Source organism: Perognathus longimembris, chromosome 3, assembly GCF_023159225.1.
Source record: "Perognathus longimembris pacificus isolate PPM17 chromosome 3, ASM2315922v1, whole genome shotgun sequence".
Classification (NCBI taxonomy): domain Eukaryota; kingdom Metazoa; phylum Chordata; class Mammalia; order Rodentia; family Heteromyidae; genus Perognathus; species Perognathus longimembris.
The window spans coordinates 81629119-81647857 of record NC_063163.1 but is presented as its reverse complement, the minus strand read 5'-3'; the positions used below and the strand labels follow the sequence as shown (position 1 = coordinate 81647857).

General features: G+C 41.3%; 1 protein-coding gene across 8 annotated transcripts in view; it reads right to left on the bottom strand.

The window, feature by feature from the left end:
• Positions 1–18739, bottom strand: part of Cit (citron rho-interacting serine/threonine kinase) — a 176565-nt gene that overhangs the window by 119464 nt on the left and 38362 nt on the right. For 7 of the 8 annotated variants that reach the window (XM_048342854.1, XM_048342855.1, XM_048342857.1 and 4 more), the window contains exons 6-9: positions 18537–18679; positions 16771–16861; positions 8711–8914; positions 6284–6437 (exon numbers count right to left, since the gene is read on the bottom strand). In XM_048342854.1, coding sequence (XP_048198811.1) covers positions 6284–6437; positions 8711–8914; positions 16771–16861; positions 18537–18679 — 592 coding nt within the window. The remainder of the gene's footprint in view (positions 1–6283; positions 6438–8710; positions 8915–16770; positions 16862–18536; positions 18680–18739) is intronic. The other variant, XM_048342861.1, reaches the window with a different exon arrangement.

Genomic DNA, 18739 nt, shown 5'->3' with positions numbered 1-18739 from the left:
AAGAGTGCCTGCCTCGGATACACGAGGCCCTAGGTTCGATTCCCCAGCACCACATATACAGAAAACGGCCAGAAGCGGCGCTGTGGCTCAAGTGGCAGAGTGCTAGCCTTGAGCGGGAAGAAGCCAGGGACGGTGCTCGGGCCCTGAGTCTAAGGCCCAGGACTGGCCAAAAAAAAAAATAATAATAATAACTAAGGCAAAAAAGGACTGGAGGCAGGACTCAGTGATAGCAAGAGCAAGGTCCTGAGTTCAAACCCCAGTTCCAAACACACACACACACACACACACACACACACACACACACACACATATTCAATTTTTCTGAAGTGATACTGTACAATATACTTGAATACCTACTGGTAGGCACAGAATAAATGTCCCATCAACAATATCACCTATCCCACTAAGTTACCCAGGGCTTGATAAGACAGAGAATGCTTCCTCCTTTAAGCCAAAAGCTTATCAAACAACCACAAGACTTCAGGCCTGACCATCACCTCCGGAGGAAAATAACAAAAACAAGCCCTGTTTGGATAAGGAATACCTCCAGTGTCACCAGTATGGGATCCTCACTGACTGACACAGAGACCAAAATGAAATGTATTCTCCACCAGAAAACATGAAGGACTTGGAAAATCAGCATCATTTGGCAAGAACTGTATCTTTCAGAAAATAATGCAAGGAGGATGACTCAAAAGAAAGAGCTTCCCCCCTACCCCAGTCTCCCAAGTAACAGACAATTCAGGTCCTCCAAGGTTTCCATAAATGTCCAAGAAAATAGCCCTGGCATTCTGCCTTCTTCACTGTGGAGACAAGGTAGGCTTAGATAAGGGCTACAGGTGTCCAGGTTCCATGGACTTCACTCAACCTCTGGAGGAAGACGTTGAAAAAAAGTGATGGAAGGGCTGGGAATATGGCCTAGTGGCCCTGAGTCCAAGGCCCAGGACTGGCCAAAAAAAAAATAAAATAAAAAGTGATGGAAGAGAGCATCAGAAAGGAAAACAACCCCACAGATAAGAGAAGGTAGGTAAGAAAAACATAGCCTGGGGCTGGGGATATGGCCTAGTGGCGAGAGCTTGCCTCGTATACATGAGGCCCTGGGTTCGATTCCCCAGCACCACATATACAGAAAATGGCCAGAAGTGGCGCTGTGGCTCAAGTGGCAGAGTGCTAGCCTTGAGCAAAAGGAAGCCAGGGACAGTGCTCAGGCCCTGAGTCCAAGGCCCAGGACTGGCCAAAAAAAAAAAAAAAAGAAAAACAGCCTCAAAGACCTGTATGATGAGCTTTCCAGAAGCTCAGAAAACAAAAAACAAAAAACAGGCTAACTAGAAGAATCCTGCCAACCTTCTGAAACATTATTGAACTGCACGGCAGCCCCTGGGCAGCTGGCATGCTTAAGAAATCCCCCAATCTGGGCCGGGAATGCAGCTTAGTGGTAGAGTGCTTGCCTAGCATGCATAAAGCCCTGGGTTCGATTCTTCAGTACCACATACACAGAAAAAGCCAGAAGTGGTGCTGTGGCTCAAGTGGTAGAGTGCTAGCTTTGAGCAAAAGAAGCTCAGGGACAGTACCCAGGCCCTGAGTGCAAGACTCAGGACTGGCAAAGAAAAGAAAGAGAGAGAGAGAGGAAGGGAAGACGGGAGGAAGGGAGGGGGAGAGAGGGAGGGAGGGAGGGAGGGAGGGAGGGAGGGAGGGAGGGAGGGAGGGAGGGAGGGAAAAAGAAAGAATGAAAGAAAGAGAGGGAGAACAAAAAAAAGAAGGGAAGGAAGGAAGGAAGGAAGGAAGGAAGGAAGGAAGGAAGGAAGGAAGGAAGGAAGGAAAGAAGGAAGGAAGGAAGGAAGGAAGGAAAGAAGGAAAAAAGAAAGAAGGAAAGGAAGAAAGAAAGCCCCCCATGGAAAATTGGAGAATAGCCTTGAAATGATGATGATAATCAGCTGAATGTATAAGCTTACATGAGAGTGGGGATGACAGATCAGAGTAATGGGCATGTGGCTGATCCAGGACTGTGGGGCAAAGTCATCACAGAGTTTGAGATCTGCTGGGAGAGTTAAGTTTCCCCAAAGTGGGTCAAATCCCAGTTCATGAGGTATTTCCCATAGCAGCCCCCAAAGAGCTCAGACCCAGGAGGGCACAGGTGCTCCACTTGACCTCGGGGTCAAAGACAAGACCAGTCCTAGTTCCTCTTACTACCACACCCAGTTCTGCCATTCATAAATTTGCCCCAGACCCTTCTTACATTGCATTCCTCTACCCTGCCAGTACCACCTCTTGAGATAATGAGTTTTAAAAGATTATTACCTGCTGTGTTAAGCAGTACTTCCTTTCACTGGTTACAACAAGTAAAAGAAGAATTTGTGGTGAAACAGCAGAGAAGCTAATATGTTGCTTTCATCAAGGGATGATCTTGCATTGGGGAAAGCAGAAATATTCAACAGCCAGGAACCACAAGACATTGAAGCAGCAACCATGAACTTGGTCATTTCAAGTGCTTTGGTTGATGAGAGTCATTCCACATGTGTTCAAAGAAAATAGGACTGGACAAAGGCACAATTTATGTTGGAGTCAGCTAGTTAGAAAATAGCTCAAATAGCAATGGAGTTCAGCAATGTTCTCAATCCCAAAGCCCTGAGCTGATTGCAAATGTGCAAAGGGATACAGAAAATTCCTAACCTTAACACCATACCTCTCTGATTGGTCAGGAAGGCCTCACAACTGCCAATCCTTGAGAGAGCATGAACCTACCAGCCCCTGGCTGGGCTACACTAAAGTAGGATTTGTCCCATCAATATAAACATCTTAATGGCAGTATTATACTCTGGATTGATTTCTAGAGCAAAATGGATACATGAATAGGAAAACTGATTAGATCTGAATAAAAAATGCTATAGTTTTGTTAATAGTATCATAAAAATACCAATCTTAGCTTTGACAAATGAGACACTATTTTGTAAGAGCTAGCATCAATGTAAGTGAAGGGTATATAGGGACTCTTGTACTATCTTTGAAACTTTTTTATGGACCCAACAGTCCAAAATAAAATGTCTGTTAAAAGAAAGAGAAGTATGGGCTGGGGATATGGCCGAGTGACAAGAGTGCTTGCCTCGTATACATGAAGCCCTGGGTTCGATTCCCCAGCACCACATATACAGAAAACAGCCAGAAGTGACGCTGTGGCTCAAGTGGCAGAGTGCTAGCCTTGAGCAAAAAGAAGCCAGGGACAGTGCTCAAGCCCTGAGTCCAAGGCCCAGGACTGGCAAAAAAAAAAAAAAAAAAAAAAAAGAAAAGAAAAGAAAGAGAAGTAAAAAAGAAAGAAAAAAAATAGCCAGATGCCAGTGGTTCATACCTGTAATTCTAGGTACTCAGGAGTCAGAGATCTGAGGATAGCAGTTCAAAGCCAGCCAAGACAGGAAAATCCCTGAGACCCTTATCTCCAATGAAGTGCTAAGAAAGGCAGAAGTGGAACTATGGGTCAGCTAGTAGAGCACGAGCCTTGCACAAAGAAGCTCAGGAATTCAAACCGTAGGACCAGACAAAATAATAATAAACTATATATTTTAGGAGTCTTCAGAACAACTCCCCCAGAAGTGGCAGTCAATAAAAATCATTCAGAATCAAACAGAATTCAGTTGGGCATAAAGAATAAGGAACAATCTAAGGGGATAGTTAAAAAGAAATTTAAAGTTGATTTCTACAGAGGAATGGCAAGTCAAATTCAAAAACAATGAATATGAATAAGTCTGTAGTGACTCATCATAGTTATCCTATTCTGAAGTTGACCATGGCCTTCCAAAGATGGCCCTTAGGGGTGTAGCTCAGTTTATCTAGTCCCTGGGTTCCATCCCTACCACCAAAAAAACCATGGGTAGCAAGAGCCACATTCAACACCAACTTGTCTCTCCTTCAGATACTATCTCATTTCTAGAAAAACAAACATGGTTCTGAACCCAGTAAGCTTTAAAGCCTATAAACAGCCTGAAAGGAAAAGACTAGAACAAAACCCGGTCGTTTTGATACACAGTCAGCCCCCCATATCCTCAGTTCCATATCTTTAGATTCAACCAACAGGGATCATGGGGAATATATACAAATAATAATAATAATAACACAACTTACATCTGTGCTGAACTCATAGACTTCTTTGCTTGTCATTATTACTAGACAATATAGTGTAATAATTACTTGCACAGCAATTACATCATATCAGGTATTATATGTAATCTGGGGATAATATAAAGCATACTGAAGGTCTGTGTAAGTTATAGGAAAATATTACATCATTTTTTTTAAACTAGGAACCTGAGCATGCTCTGATTTTGGTACGCATGTTAGGTTCTGGAACCCATCCCCTTCAGATACTACCCAGAGAAACTCTAATATCAAAAACATCAAGGATTACCAAAACAGAAGTTACTCAGATAACTAATCTACATTCACTGACAGTCTCACTTGGAGATGTGTCCTTAAGCATAATCAGCACATTTGTGCATAAGTAATTAATTGCTCATTCAAGAAGATAAGAGATAAAAAGGCAAGATAAGAGAAGATTAAGTACTTGAATAGCATCTAAAGGAAATTCTATCAAATCTTACAAAAAGCATTAAGAATAATGCACTGAAAATATATTACCAGATAAGAAAGCTCAACCTTAGAGATTTGGAGGTATTGTCTAACAATTAGAAAAATCTAATGAAAACTCTGTAGCTACCAGAATGTTGTGGCCCAAAACCCACATGGTTAAAACTTGGTTGCCACCTTGTGCTACTGAAAGGCAATAGAACCCTTGCCTCATGGGAGGAAGTGAATTCACTGGGATTTGACCTTGAAGATGACATTGGGTCGTGGGCCACTTCCAGTCTCTCTTTGACTTGCTGGCTGTAATAAGGTAAACAGTCCTCACTGGTACTCCCAACATGGTGTACTGTGCCATACATACCACAACCCCCTCCCCCCAAGTGACCATGGAAGGAAACTATGAGCCAAAATAACCTATTCCTCCTTCTAAGTGGATTTTCCCAGGCATTTTATCACAGCAACATGAGGCGCATAGACAGAAGCAAAAAGTGTACCTAGCCAGATACATAGAAATGCAGCCTACTAAGGTACTTCATGCAAGAGGAGGTCAGAAAAAACATCAAAATGGCCTTCAAAATGGCAGTACTGGGTCCTAACCATGCCATAGCCCAAAGTACAGGTTGAGGGTCCCTCACTCAGAAGTATTTTAGGTTTCAGATTTTGGTGGGTTTTTCTGTTTACAAAACAGAAACATCTTAGATAATGAGCTATGCTTGGGGATGGACTCAGGTCTAAACAGAAAACTCATTTGCCTCTTCTATACATATACACTAACAGTGGTTATATGTCATGTCTTTACAAGTTCAGGTGTGGGATTTTTCCACTGGTGGCATTAGGTTGGCACTTCAGAAGGTTCAGATTTGGAAATATTTTGGATTGTTTGATTAGGAATGCTCAACCTGTAATTACAACACAGATCCAATCAGAAGCCTGGTTTCCACATCTAAAAACAGGTTCCATTTTCTCACCTCCCATCATCACCAAAAATAAATGCACTCAAGCCAGCCAACTGCGTTCCCACTGGTTCTGCTCTGGGTCAGGTCATCTGATGACATGCAAGCAACAAAACACTTAAAAATGAACAAGGTCTTTAAAAAAAAAAATCACCACTTTGTGGGAAAACAACAACAGCAAGGCTTTTGGTTTTGTTGATAATCAGTCAGGTCTTTGTTTTAGAGAATTAATTCAGTTTGCCTTAGCTGATTATAAAGCAATATGTGAATGAATCCACTGTACATATGCATTATAGATTTTACATGCTTGTGAGCAAAGACAAATATTACAGAGAAAACAAATGAACGCAGCTAGGTGTTTATGGTTTCATTGCAGGCTCCAACCATTAGCAGAGCAGCCTGGGCAGGTTGCCTAATCTCAGAGTCTTTTTCCTCATCTATGAATAAAATAATTAGGTCCCTTACTTCTCCTGGGAAGAAGTGTCAAACCAAGGGACAACCTTCACAGTCTACCAACCTGTGTCTCTAGCTTCCTGCAAAGAATGCTCCAAAGACCACAAAATCAAGAGTTTCGATCAATGACCCAGTTCCATGCCAACGATTTTAAAGCAGAACTATTACTCAAAATCAGCTATAGCGTTCGCCTTTTCTACACCCATAAATAATTAAAATCTTTATGTAATTTACAGCAGCTTCTTTGGGCCATGCAGTCGTTTCAGATCCCAAGAACCAAATTTAAGGAGCACCACTCTGCTTACAGTTGCGAATGTTATTCCAGTCTATTCTGGAGAAGAAGGGATGGCAGCAAAGGCCCTCAAACTTCAGTCTCTCTTTCTGCCCACACAGAAGGCTCTGAATCAGATCAAGGAATTCACTGCTCACTTTGGGGTCATCAGGAAACTTCAAAAAACGCTGTTCCAAAAAAAAAAAATAAGAAGAAGAATACAATAGTTATTTCCTTAGCAATGGTTCAATATCACATGTCCCAAAGTAAAGAATATGTTTCTCATATATGCAAGTTTCTTTTCTATTAAAAAAAAGTTTCATGGCCTCTTTGCTTTGAACCAAAGGCATGTTCCCAAAATAAGCAGCCTGTTCACATCAATAGACTTGCATTTTCTTGTCAGGGTTCAATACCTTTCATGGCCTGACCTCTGCTCCCCACTCCCCATCTGTCCTTTGCTGCTCAACAATGATGGGTTATTTAAAGCTCCCCGGACATATCCTGCTGTTCCCTAGGCCTAGAACTCCCATCCCCACCCATTAAGCCCTCTTAACTCCCTTTCTGGCCCCTTCCTTTCCCCCTCCACCCCCGCATGTTCCTTCTGTATATAGTCCACTTCTGTACCAACACTGTGGTTCTGAGTGGTGACAGGCCAAGGAGAGAGAAAAGGCCTCCTTCTTGCCCATCACTTCTACTAATCTGGTACCCAACAGTACCAGGGGCAATTCACTCATGATCAAATGGCTAAATGAGTGAACTAAAATGAAAGGATAAATCAGCTCCAAGAGTCATCTAAGGGGAAATTTCAACTCAAGAATAACAATGTAAGCCAGGTGTGGTGAAATAAACCTGTAATCCTAGCTACTTGGAAGAGATCAGAGGAACATAGTTTGAAGCCAGCCTGAGCGAGGAAAAAAAAAGAAGTTTGAGGAAGCCCTATCTCAATCAATGTCTAGATGTGGTGGCATGCCATTTGTGATCCCAGCTATGAAGGAGGCACAATGGCTAGGCAGAGTGGTTTCAGCCACATGTGACAGCACAGTTAGATGACCAAAGCCAAGGTTGGCCCAGGCATAAAGCAAGACCCTACCCCAAAAATAACTAATGCAAAAAGGGGCTGAAGTGTGGCTCAAGAGGTAGAGCAATAACCTACCAAGTGGGAGGCTCCAAGTTCAATCTCCACCATGTCCACAAAAACAAGACAAAGAAAACGTATATACATAAGAAATACATATTAATCTGAGTGTAGAAGCATGGACCTGTCATCCCAGCTACATGGGAAGCTGAGATTGGGAAGTTCACAGTTTCAGGCCATCCCAGGGGAAAGAAAAAAAAAGTTCATGCGACACCATGTCAATGGAAAAAGCTGGGTGCAGTGGCATGTACCCAACTACAGTGGGAAAGAGGATCAAGGTCCAAGCACAGGCCTGGGCCAAAAGCAAAATTCTATCCCAAAATGAGAGCAAACGAAGACTGGGGGCAAGGCTCAGCAGTGAAGCAAGCATCTGACTAGCAAGCACAAGACCTCAGTGCAAATCCCAGTACCACCACCAATTTTTAATTCATTAACTATTCCAGGACAATGGAACCAAATACCCAAAGCAAATGAATGAATTCTCTTTCTCTTTCTAGTTGAACCTAAAAAAAAATGTGTATTTATCATATCCTTAAGGAATGGGCTTGAAGTACAATGAAAAGTGTAGTTATTAGAAAATACTCTTCTATGGGGGGTTGGAGTGGAGTTCAGTGTTATATTTGTGCCTAGCATGTTCAAGGTCCTAGGTTGAATCCTCAGCATCACAAATTTGAAAATGGAAATGTGTTGCCTTTTTCAGAAATAGTTTTAATTTTTAGTCTTATATGTAAATATATATATAGTAAAATTTATATAGGGAGTGAAATTATAATAATTATATATATATGAAGGTGTGTACTACATAAGAAAGGATTATATATACTATAATTCTAATTCATTTTTTCACTCATATTTGTTAGTATTAAGAAGTATAACCTGAAATCAAGAACACAGACTTTAGTGTCAGATTATTTTGGGGCAAATACCTACCTCTGCTTTGGTTTCCTCATCTGAAAATAATAACAACAACAATAATAGTACCTATCCACATGGTTGTTTGAAGAACTGAGCTCACATACTCTATTTCGTCAGTTCTAAGATTCACATTTATGAACATTTAACAACATTAAGATTGAGATGCATTACACTTCCAGTGAAAATACCAGATTAATTAGCAGCAGATCTTCTATTTTAGCAGTACACGACATAATGACACCATTTTACAATTACTGGCAGCTGCAGTTCAATGGGACTACAATTAATAAAATGTTTAGGACAGCTTTTGGCACAAAGTGAATGCTATGCTTATTTACACATAAACATCCATTCACACACTTTTTAAATGCCATGTCTCAATAGTACTTCCCCAATCTGACTTTCCTTTACCTGGAAATTCATGATGTTATTGAAGGTCCTGGCGGAGGTCCCCTCTGTGAATGGGGTTCTCCCATACACCATCTCATAAGCAATCACTCCCACGGACCACCAGTCACAGTCTAGGCCATAGGTACCTCTGCCATCCCCGTTCAGCACCGTCAACACTTCAGGAGCCATGTAATCTGGAGTCCCGATCGGGAGTTTAGCATTCACCTAGAAACCCATAAATAAAAAGCATACAGCAACCCTTCAATTATCTTCAAGTACACTGCCAACAGCCACATCAGACACAAGCTGATTTGCTCTGATTACAATTCTCCCAGGCACTTCAACCCTCATCAAGTGGCAATGCTATCAGGAAATACAAGCGCTTTACTAATTAAAAGAAAAGTGCAGAACACAATCCAAAGGCAAAGGGAGAAGATTTGTGGATGACATTCGCCCTTTGGTTATACAAATGAGAGCTGAGGACATCGCTGGAATAGAAGCTGCTTCATGACGCAAGTAGCTGATCTAGTTGAAATTCTTTTTCTTTGGAAGACAGCAAAATGGAATACAGTTAAGGTGAGGCTCTAGTGGCACAGTGCCTAACAAGCACAAGGCTTAAGTTCAAATCCCAGCTCCACAAAAGTTTCAAAAATAATATAGCAAAATAACAAATCCTAAAATTAAATCTGTGAGATTAATTTAAGCATTACCAGAAAACTGGCAGCTAACTAGCAAGACAATTCACAAATGGTTACTGAAGGTCTTAACATATTATATCTCAAGGTTGCAAAAACTGGAAACCTGCCTTTTTTTTTTTGAGACCAGATCTCATTTTGCAGCCCAGACTGGCCTGGAACTCAAGATCTTGTTATCTCAGCCTCCTAAGGACTAGGATTACAGACATATACCACTGTGTCTGATCTCTAGACACTTTTGGAATCCACCTTCCTACTTCATACCACCTCGGGGTACAATGATAAATAATAACTTCCACCTAGGATGAGATATTAAAGAGTTTACATTCCACACCCCTGACTCCTGTTTCTGCAATCTCTCCCCACTGTTCAATCCAGTGGTGCCCAAGCACTAGCCTTGGTAAAGAGAAATTAGGACAATGTACCAGGTTTTTTAATAAGGCTAAATATATGAAAGGGCTGACATACCCTCCACCCCAGAAAATGGGTGTCCTTCTGATTGCCTCTGCTCCAGTCTTGAAATGTCCCTTGCTTCCTGAAGTGATGGTGACATAAGAACTGGGCTTTCTGCCTCTTGCTAGTTCTACCCCTAACAAGGGAACCATGTAAGCAGGCAATCCCTTTGTTTTTTTAGCTATGAAGCAGGTCATCGAAGGATAACCTGTCTAACTTTCCTCACCATCAAATCAGGCTGCTAGGCACTAGTAGCTCACACCTGTAATCCTAGCTATTCAGGAAACTGAGATCTAAGGATTATGATTCGAAGCCAATGTGGGCAAGAAAAGCAAAGTCCATGAGGACACTCATCCCCAAATAACCAGAAAAAAGTCAGAAGTGGAGCTTGGCTCAAGTGGTAGAGCACCAGCCTTGGGCAAAAAAAAAAAAGAAAAGAAAAAGGCAAAGGGACAGAGACCAGGCACTGAGTTCAAACTCTACTACCAGCACCAAAATAACAACAATAATAATAATAAAATGAATTTAGAAACAGAGACCCTAGCTTGAGTCATATACTTTTGCTGATCTACTGGCCTACAACCCAACTCAGTAAATGGGCTTCTCTCAGGTCAAAGGTTAAATGGCACAGAAAAACATTCTCTTCATGAAAGGAGGTTTAAGACTCCCCTGAGTTAAATCAGGAGACCTAGGGCATAGGGCCACAGAACTTGAAAGCTAGACTTTAAATCAAGAAAACCAGTTTGCTTTGCTTTGTTTTAAAGGGGTAATGAGAGAAAAGGGGACGTTTAGAGAGGGTACGATGAGGTCAGCTTCCCCAGTAATGAAGTAGGGTGATGCTGTGCCAGTCTAGAACTTTAAACTTGTGCATTCTCCTGCCCAAAACCTTTTCATTACATTTTCTACTTCTCTCCCAACACCCTCTCTTAGTGTGTGAGTATGTGTGCCTACATGTGTGTGTGCGCATCTGTATATGTGGTACGTGTGTATGTGTGTGTGTGTGTGTGTGTGTGTGTGTATACTCTCGTGCATGCACAGCAGCGTAATGCTGTTAGGACACTGGTCATGCATTGCTTTGGGAAATAGCCTTTCCACAGCAAGAATCCACTGAAGAAAGCTAGATGATTGCTTTACCCAAGAAACCAATAGGCAGCCAGTACTGAAGGAAGGAAGTCAGAGCAAAGAGGGAAATCTTTGTTCTAGACAGAACCACAGAAATGACTTAAGCTGTGGAAACTCAAAGTAGCTTAAGTTCAGAGGCAGGCTTGATCTCTGAAGTCAGGGCCAAGACTTCAGTATCTTAATGAGTATGCAAATGTTAGTGAGCTCAAGACAAGATTAAGATTACACTACAAGGCCTTGACAATGAGTAACAGATATTCTTCAAATACCAATACCAGAGAAGAAAAACACTAAACATCTTGGTTTGGCTAAATGAGGATAATGCCTCCGTGTTGTTCATTAAATGTCCCCTTGTTGATTCAATGCCTAATTATCTTGCAGGACCAGAACTGCACAGTTGTCAGGCATGCATCATTTGAAATGGTTAGATTTTATTTTATTACCAGGTAGACTGTTTTCAAGTACTCAGTTCTCCTTGTTTTCAGTGCATGGGGCATAGTCACTTGCTCACAAAGAGTTAGATCCAATTGGGCCAAGTTTATCAAGGTGTTCCAGTCAGACTATATATTGTCAATGTGTTGTTTCTCAATTAATGATTTGGCTTCTTTATGTGTGTGCCGGTACTGGAACCTGAACTTAGGACTTACTCAGCTCGCTCTTTTTTTTTTAATTTTTCCTCACAGCTGGTACTCTACCACTTGGGCCATACAACTCCAGCTTTTTGATGGCTATTTGGAGATGAGATCCCATGGACTTTTCTGCCCAGGCTGGCTTTGAACTGCCATCCTCAGATCTCAACCTCCTAAGTAGCCAAAATTATAGACATAAACCTCTGTCACTGAGCTATTGTTAGACTTATCAAAGTGAACCAGATAACAACCTAACTAACTCTTGTCCTATAACAGATACATGTGATTATATATATATTTATATCTAATAATTGTCTGACTTTCTAAACTCATTATTAATATGTACATGGAAGCTATGAGAGAGAAAAATACCCAGAGGTTACTCTCTGTACAACTCCTACTACAGTGCTTATTAGCAATTAGCAAAGGTTTTTAATGACTACCAATTTTCCATCCATCACTGACCTCTAAACACATTAAATGTACCATTCAACATATAATCTCTCATGTCTTGATAAATGTTTTACAACGTGTTTATTGTCCTCTGGTGGCAACTGAGCTGGCTAATTTGGGAGAGATATTAAAAGTAAACCTGAGCTAGAAGCCCCACCTGCCCTCCGCATGCTATCTGAAAGGACCCTGGAAATAGGAAATGATAATTATGTTTCACTGTATTGATGGGGAAAATAAACCAGATCAGTAAGGAGACCATAAAGGAATGACTAGAGACAGAACAATCTGCCATGTTTAGGGAAATGGAAAAATGAAAGGGAGTAGAAAAAAAGAACTGAATTCCTTTAGTCCATCCTTTTACAAAAAGAAAAAAAAAAAAGCAAATGAGGAAGAAAGAATCTTCTTCGCCCACCTCTTTTCCATAAATGCTTAAACATAAAATCATTAAAACTTAGCTTTTCCCATCTAGCTGCCTAGGGCATAAACATACACCTGCTGAAGTAAGGGAAACAATTCTCACAATGTTTTTCCTCTTGGGGAAAAGAAATCAAATCTTTTCACTCCTACATAAATCAAAAAAGGTTGTCACCTTTGGGTTTCCAATTGCTAAGCAGGGCTGATTATCACTTACAAATAATGTTTTGTTTTTGTTTTACTACTGGCTTCTTGAGAGACAAATGTACCTAGCAAGAAATATCAGGCTGGGGATATAGCCTAGTGGCAAGAGTGCCTGCCTCGGATACACGAGGCCCTAGGTTCAATTCCCCAGCACCACATATACAGAAAACGGCCAGAAGCAGCGCTGTGGCTCAAGTGGCAGAGTGCTAGCCTTGAGCGGGAAGAAGCCAGGGACAGTGCTCAGGCCCTGAGTCCAAGGCCCAGGACTGGCCAAAAAAAAAAAAAAAAAAAAAAAAAGAAATATCAGATGTTTGCCATGCTTTCAGATAAAAATAGCAAATCACTAATAAAGCAAAGTGACTGATCTAAGTCACACAAAGTAGGTCAAAGGTCACTATGCCTCAGTCCCTATTGAGTAAAGGTGCATACTTAACAAAGCTACACTCTTCAGTAAGAAGCTGGAGGTAAAGGCAATAGACAGTGGAAAAACACAATACACCTAAGCTTCACAAATACACAATGGAAAGGTTTAGGAAAGGTGGAAGAAATGATGGGCTGATTCTTGGGTAACACATAGTAATATCAATTCTGTAAGTTCTATTTTCAATTCTGTAAGTTCTATTGTGAGTACAGAAAACACATAGACCCTACATTAGGCCCATAAAGCATCTAAAGGAAACATGTTTAATCCTCCACCACTGATTCAAAATATAAAGCAAAATATTTCCAATCCTAACCCTACACTGATGTTTGCTCTAGTCTACAAATTATTGCATCTCTATAATAAAATGGGTTTTTGTTTTTTGTTGTTGTTGTTGTTGTTTTCCCAGTCCTGGGCCTTGGACTCAGGGCCTGAGCACTGTCCCTGGCTTCCTTTTTGCTCAAGGCTAGCACTCTGCCACTTGAGCCACAGCGCTGCTTCTGGCCGTTTTCTGTATATGTGGTGCTGGGGAATCGAACCCAGGGCCTCATGTATACGAGGCAAGCTCTCTTGCCACTAGGCCATATCCCCAGCCCCTGGGTTGTTTTTTTTAATAAAATCTTCCTTCTTCACTGTTCACATTCTGGTTCTTAGAGCACAGGGGGGAAAAGGTGCAATATTCTCAAGTGTATGCACTTAACACTCTATCTCCTTGACCAAAATAATCAGAGGCTGAGCCTGGACCTGCCCAAATCCTGAGTGCCCCCAGCAGACTCCCTGGAATGAAGGCAATTATAATTAGAAAGTTAAAAAAAAAAGTAAGGTGGTTTGAAGCACTGAAAGATAGTACCTTGAAATGAATGGCAGCCCTGCCTCTCCACCAAAAGCTGGGAAGTGAGCCGACTCCAGATACAGAGACAAGGCTGTTTATATTCCTAACCCTCATTTACTTACCAAGCAGTGACTGTGGCTCTTAATCTAGTTTCCTGAGTAGATTTTCTTATTGCAAGCACATACTGCTGGCTCTAATTAATTAGCGTTCAGATGCTTCTCAACCTACTGCAGGCATTCTCAATGGAGGGTGATTTATGTCCCATTCCCCCCAGGGGACAGTTGGCAGTGTCTGGAGACACTGCTGGTAGAGATCAGGGATGAGGCTAAACATCCTGTAACACACAGCATACCTCCCCACAACATGGAATGGTCTAGAACAAAAAGGCCCTCATTCGGGGTCATTCTGCCAAATGCATGAATTTCATCACTAATGCCATCTATACATTCTTAACTCTTGAGAGGTAAAATTTAAATTTTGTATTACTTTTTTTCCTGTGCTTTATTACACTAAATTCAGCACCTAAGTTTTTACATCTGTTTCAGAATTATACATTAATCTGAGGTGGGGGGAGTGCTGGGGATTAAACCCATTCATTCATGCTCTACCACTGAGCTACACCCTCGGCCCCTGTACATAAGTTTAAATGCTTTGACTCTATAAATTTCTCTTTCTCTTTTGTGTTAGTACTGGGGCTTGAACTCAAGGCCTCCAGGTCTCACTTGGCTTTTTCACTCAAGGGTGGCACTCTACCAATTGAGCCACACCTCCACTTCCAGCTTTTGGCTGGTTAACTGGAGATAAAGAGTTTCTAGATTTATATGCCCAGGCTGGCTGCAACCCTCTATTCTCAGATCTCAGCCCCCTGAGTAACAAAGATTATAGGCTTTGCGCCCAGCCTTATAATCTACTAAGTAAATAGATTGTAAGAATGTAATCTGAGGTTCAGAAGTGCTGAATTTGGATAGCACAGGGAGCCTGTTTTTCCAATGGCCTGAACAGAGTAAATGATCTCAAGCAAGGCTCAGGGCTGCAGAACCCTCATAGCAGAGGCTGAGGTGCAAAGACACAACATAACTCTTAAGCCTTCTCCTAATATCCCCTTACAATATCCACCTCTCTTCGAAAGAATTTTACCCAGGGGAGGGGGGTGGGAGGCAATTTTACATATTCTACTTTATGTAAAGGACTTAACTCTCAGACCTGAAGGCATTTTGGAAAGCAGCTTCTCTAACCTCTTTAAATTGTGCATTTTCACGAGAATCAGTTCTTTCCATAAAAAGGAGGGAAAAAACCCAACTTCTTAAGGGATTTGTCTAAGTCACCAAGTGGCTCAGTTATGAAACTCGTCTTAAAACATAAGTCAATTTTCTCTTAGACCTAATCTCTTTTTTTTTCTTGCATAGTTGACCTCAAAATTCACATTTCAATGTGAACCAACTTTATTAGATGATATTTTAACAATTTTTTTTTTTTACTTTTTCATCTTTTTCTTAAAGTATCCTTGCTCTTGATCTCCATAGCTCATCTCCTGCCTTCCTAATTAGTATGGGGGAAGACAGTTTAATTATTGCCAAAAGTCCAAGACATAAAAATGACATTCTGAACACTGCTCCTTGACACTTAAGAATATTTAATTCAAAAATTAATATAACTACATTATATAACAGCCATAACAGCTACCTATGACATTTGTTTCCTTGTATAAATAAGGTACATGTCTTCTTCTAATATGCATTTATGTTTGAGTCTGCAGCAGTTAAACCTAAGAGGAATGAGATGGGTCATGATATCTGCCCATTAAAGAGACCTTATCCATCTCTAAACCAAAAAATAATAATAATTGGTTCAAATGCACTAGTGATTCATTTTTCTAACAGGAAATAGAAGATTTGAAAAAAATGGTTATAGTTCATCAATGTATTTTCAAGTATATCAGGATGCTATAACAAGGTAATTTGTAGGACACAAGACAAATCAAGGGGAAACAAACATCTTTAACTCAGGGACTGAGCACTGTCCCTAAGCTTTTTTGCTCAAGATTGGTCCTCTACCACCTTAACCACAGTACTACTTCCATCTTTCTGCTGGCTCGAGTTAAGAGTTCTCATGGGCTTTTCTGCCTGGGATGACTTCAAATCACATTCCTCAGACCTTAGCTTCCTGACTAGTTAGTATTACAGATGTCAGCCATCAGCACCCAGCTTAAAGGTGTTTCAAAGAGGTGCCATGGTTTGTGATTTCTGAACTACCACTGCATTCCTATATCATCCTCAAGTATACATAAAACATCACATTTTATGGATTATTGTGTAGAGCCACCAACTGAGGATTTCTTTTTTGTTGTTGCTGCTGGTCATGAGGCTTGAGCTCAGGGCCTGAAAGTTGTCCCTGAGTGCTTCTACTCAAGGCTAGTGCTTTACCACTTTGAGCTATAGCGCCACTTCCAGTTTTCTGGTGATTCATTGGAGATAAGTCTCTTGGGCTTTCCTGCCCTGGCTGGCTTTGAACTGCCATCCTTAGATCTCAGCCTCCTGAGTAGTTAGGATTATAGGCATGAACCAACTGAGGATTTCATGGATCACCTTTGTAAATGACTTATGGGTGCAATTAGAAATGTGCTCTGATTTGCAACTTAAATGTCTCTGGAAGGCCCATGTATGGGATGCATGGCTTCCAGCAGGGTGCTATGTGTCTCCATCTGCACCTCCCACCCCTCAAGGAGTCATCCACTGGTAGATCACAGCTCTCAAATGTGGTTCACCCCTGTATTCCAATACTCCCCAAAACCTATGAGGGACACAGAATGCTATCTGAACATAATTCTTGCTAAGCAGTCTTCTCTATGTTGTTATCACCTTATTTAAATTCATTTTAGCAGCTGATCCAAAATCCACCAGTTTGATGTGTCCAGTTCGATCAATGAGAACGTTCTCAGGCTTGATGTCTCTGAAAGAAAATCAGGACCCTGAATCAGTGTTACCTTGACCATGGCATTCAGCAAGTAAGTGGTAACCTCGCATCTAATTTCAGCCAAGAACCATAATGTGTTCTGCTACACAGAACTTCTCTATTGATAGATATGATTGATCAACACACAGGTCAGAAAACAAACTTAATTTTAAAAGATTTTTTAAAAAGGAAGGGAGGGAGGGAGGGAGAGAGAGAATGAAAGAAGGGAGGAAGGGAGGGAGGGAGGGAGAGAGAGAATGAAAGAAGGGAGGAAGGGATGGAGGGAGGAAGGGAGGGAAAGATAGACAGGGAGGGAGGGAGAAACAGAAAAGAAGGGAAATGGAAAGGATGGGGGAGGGGAGGGGGAAGGGAAGGGAAAGGGAAAGGGAAAAGGGAAAGGAAAAGGAAAAGGGAAAAGGAAAGAAAAGGAGAAAGAAAAAGTACATACATGTATCAGCTGGATTCTTTCTGTTAGAGATACACATTTACATATAAGAACAGAGATCATGTGGTTAACCAACAGGATGACTGAGTTTTTGTTCCAGATTTTGCGATTCCTGCACTAGTCATCCTTGAATTTCCCCAACATTCTCAGACGTGCATAAAACATCACAATAGTGAGGATGTACAAAGATACACTTACCCACTCAGGAGTTTGTGGAACATCTTTGTTTATTAATAACAGATGCTATTCAAAGTATGCTATGGCTTGTATCTTGAGTGTCTCCCAAAGGCTCACATGTTAAAAGCTTAGTCCTGGCATGGCACTCCTGGGAAGTGATGAAATCTTTGCTGGGGGGACGGGGAAGAGGGAGCTGAGTGCCTCCTCTGCTTTGGGCAGAGATAAGGCTAAACAAGCACAAGAGCATGGTACAGTAAAGGGACTTAACCCATGTCTGCCAGTATGCAGATAAAGCAACTGGAAACAAGGTATACACTTAAAATCTATTAATGAATTAAGCCACTGACTATGTCAGAGCCTTCATGATCCAATCACTTCCCAAATGCCTCATCAGATGGCAGCCAAGCATTTAACTCAACAGCCTGGGGGGGCGGGCAGTTCAGATTCACACTACAGCACCATCCAAAGGGGACTGTGGGACCCCTGACTCTTCCTATCTTTTCACTTCCCAACCATGAAACAAGGTGTTTTGCTTACCACAAAGAGTGGCCTTGCCACAGGCCCATTGAAACAGGGCCAATCATGGACTAAAATCACTACAACTATAGGCCAAAACAAACATTTCCTCTTGTATGCTGGTGAGTATTTGATAGAGTGATGGAAAACTAACACAGAATCCAGCTCTATGATCTTCTGTTCTTATGCATTAGGCCAGCTTCTCTTGCAAACCAAGTCTGCTTTTCTACCATGGAGCTCAAACATCTCATTCAAGGCTTCCTGATCCTATGAGCTTACATCTGTTAACTAGCTAGATCTTATCAGCAAACTGAAGAACATTAGTGTATTTGATATCTACTTCATTGTTAAATGGACATGCTGAAACATCTGCCTTATAGGAAAATTTACTTTGAGTGATTAGAGGTAACACTGGCTAAAACCTAGATGAAGCATTTATTTTGATCCTAGAGTCATTCATCACTGATTTCCATGCAGGCACTCTTAACACGATTCAGGCAAATGCTCAGAATGCTACTCAGGAGTCTCACTTACCGATGAACATATCCCATCTGATGAATGCTGTGAACCGCCAAAATCAGTTCAGCTAGGTAAAACTGAATCATATTTTCATCTAATTGGTCCTCATATCTATTCAAAAGTGACAGCAAATCCCCTCCAGGCTGATATTCCATGACCTGCATATAATGCCAAAGTGATTAATTTTTCACACACTCAAAAAAAAAACAAAAAACAGG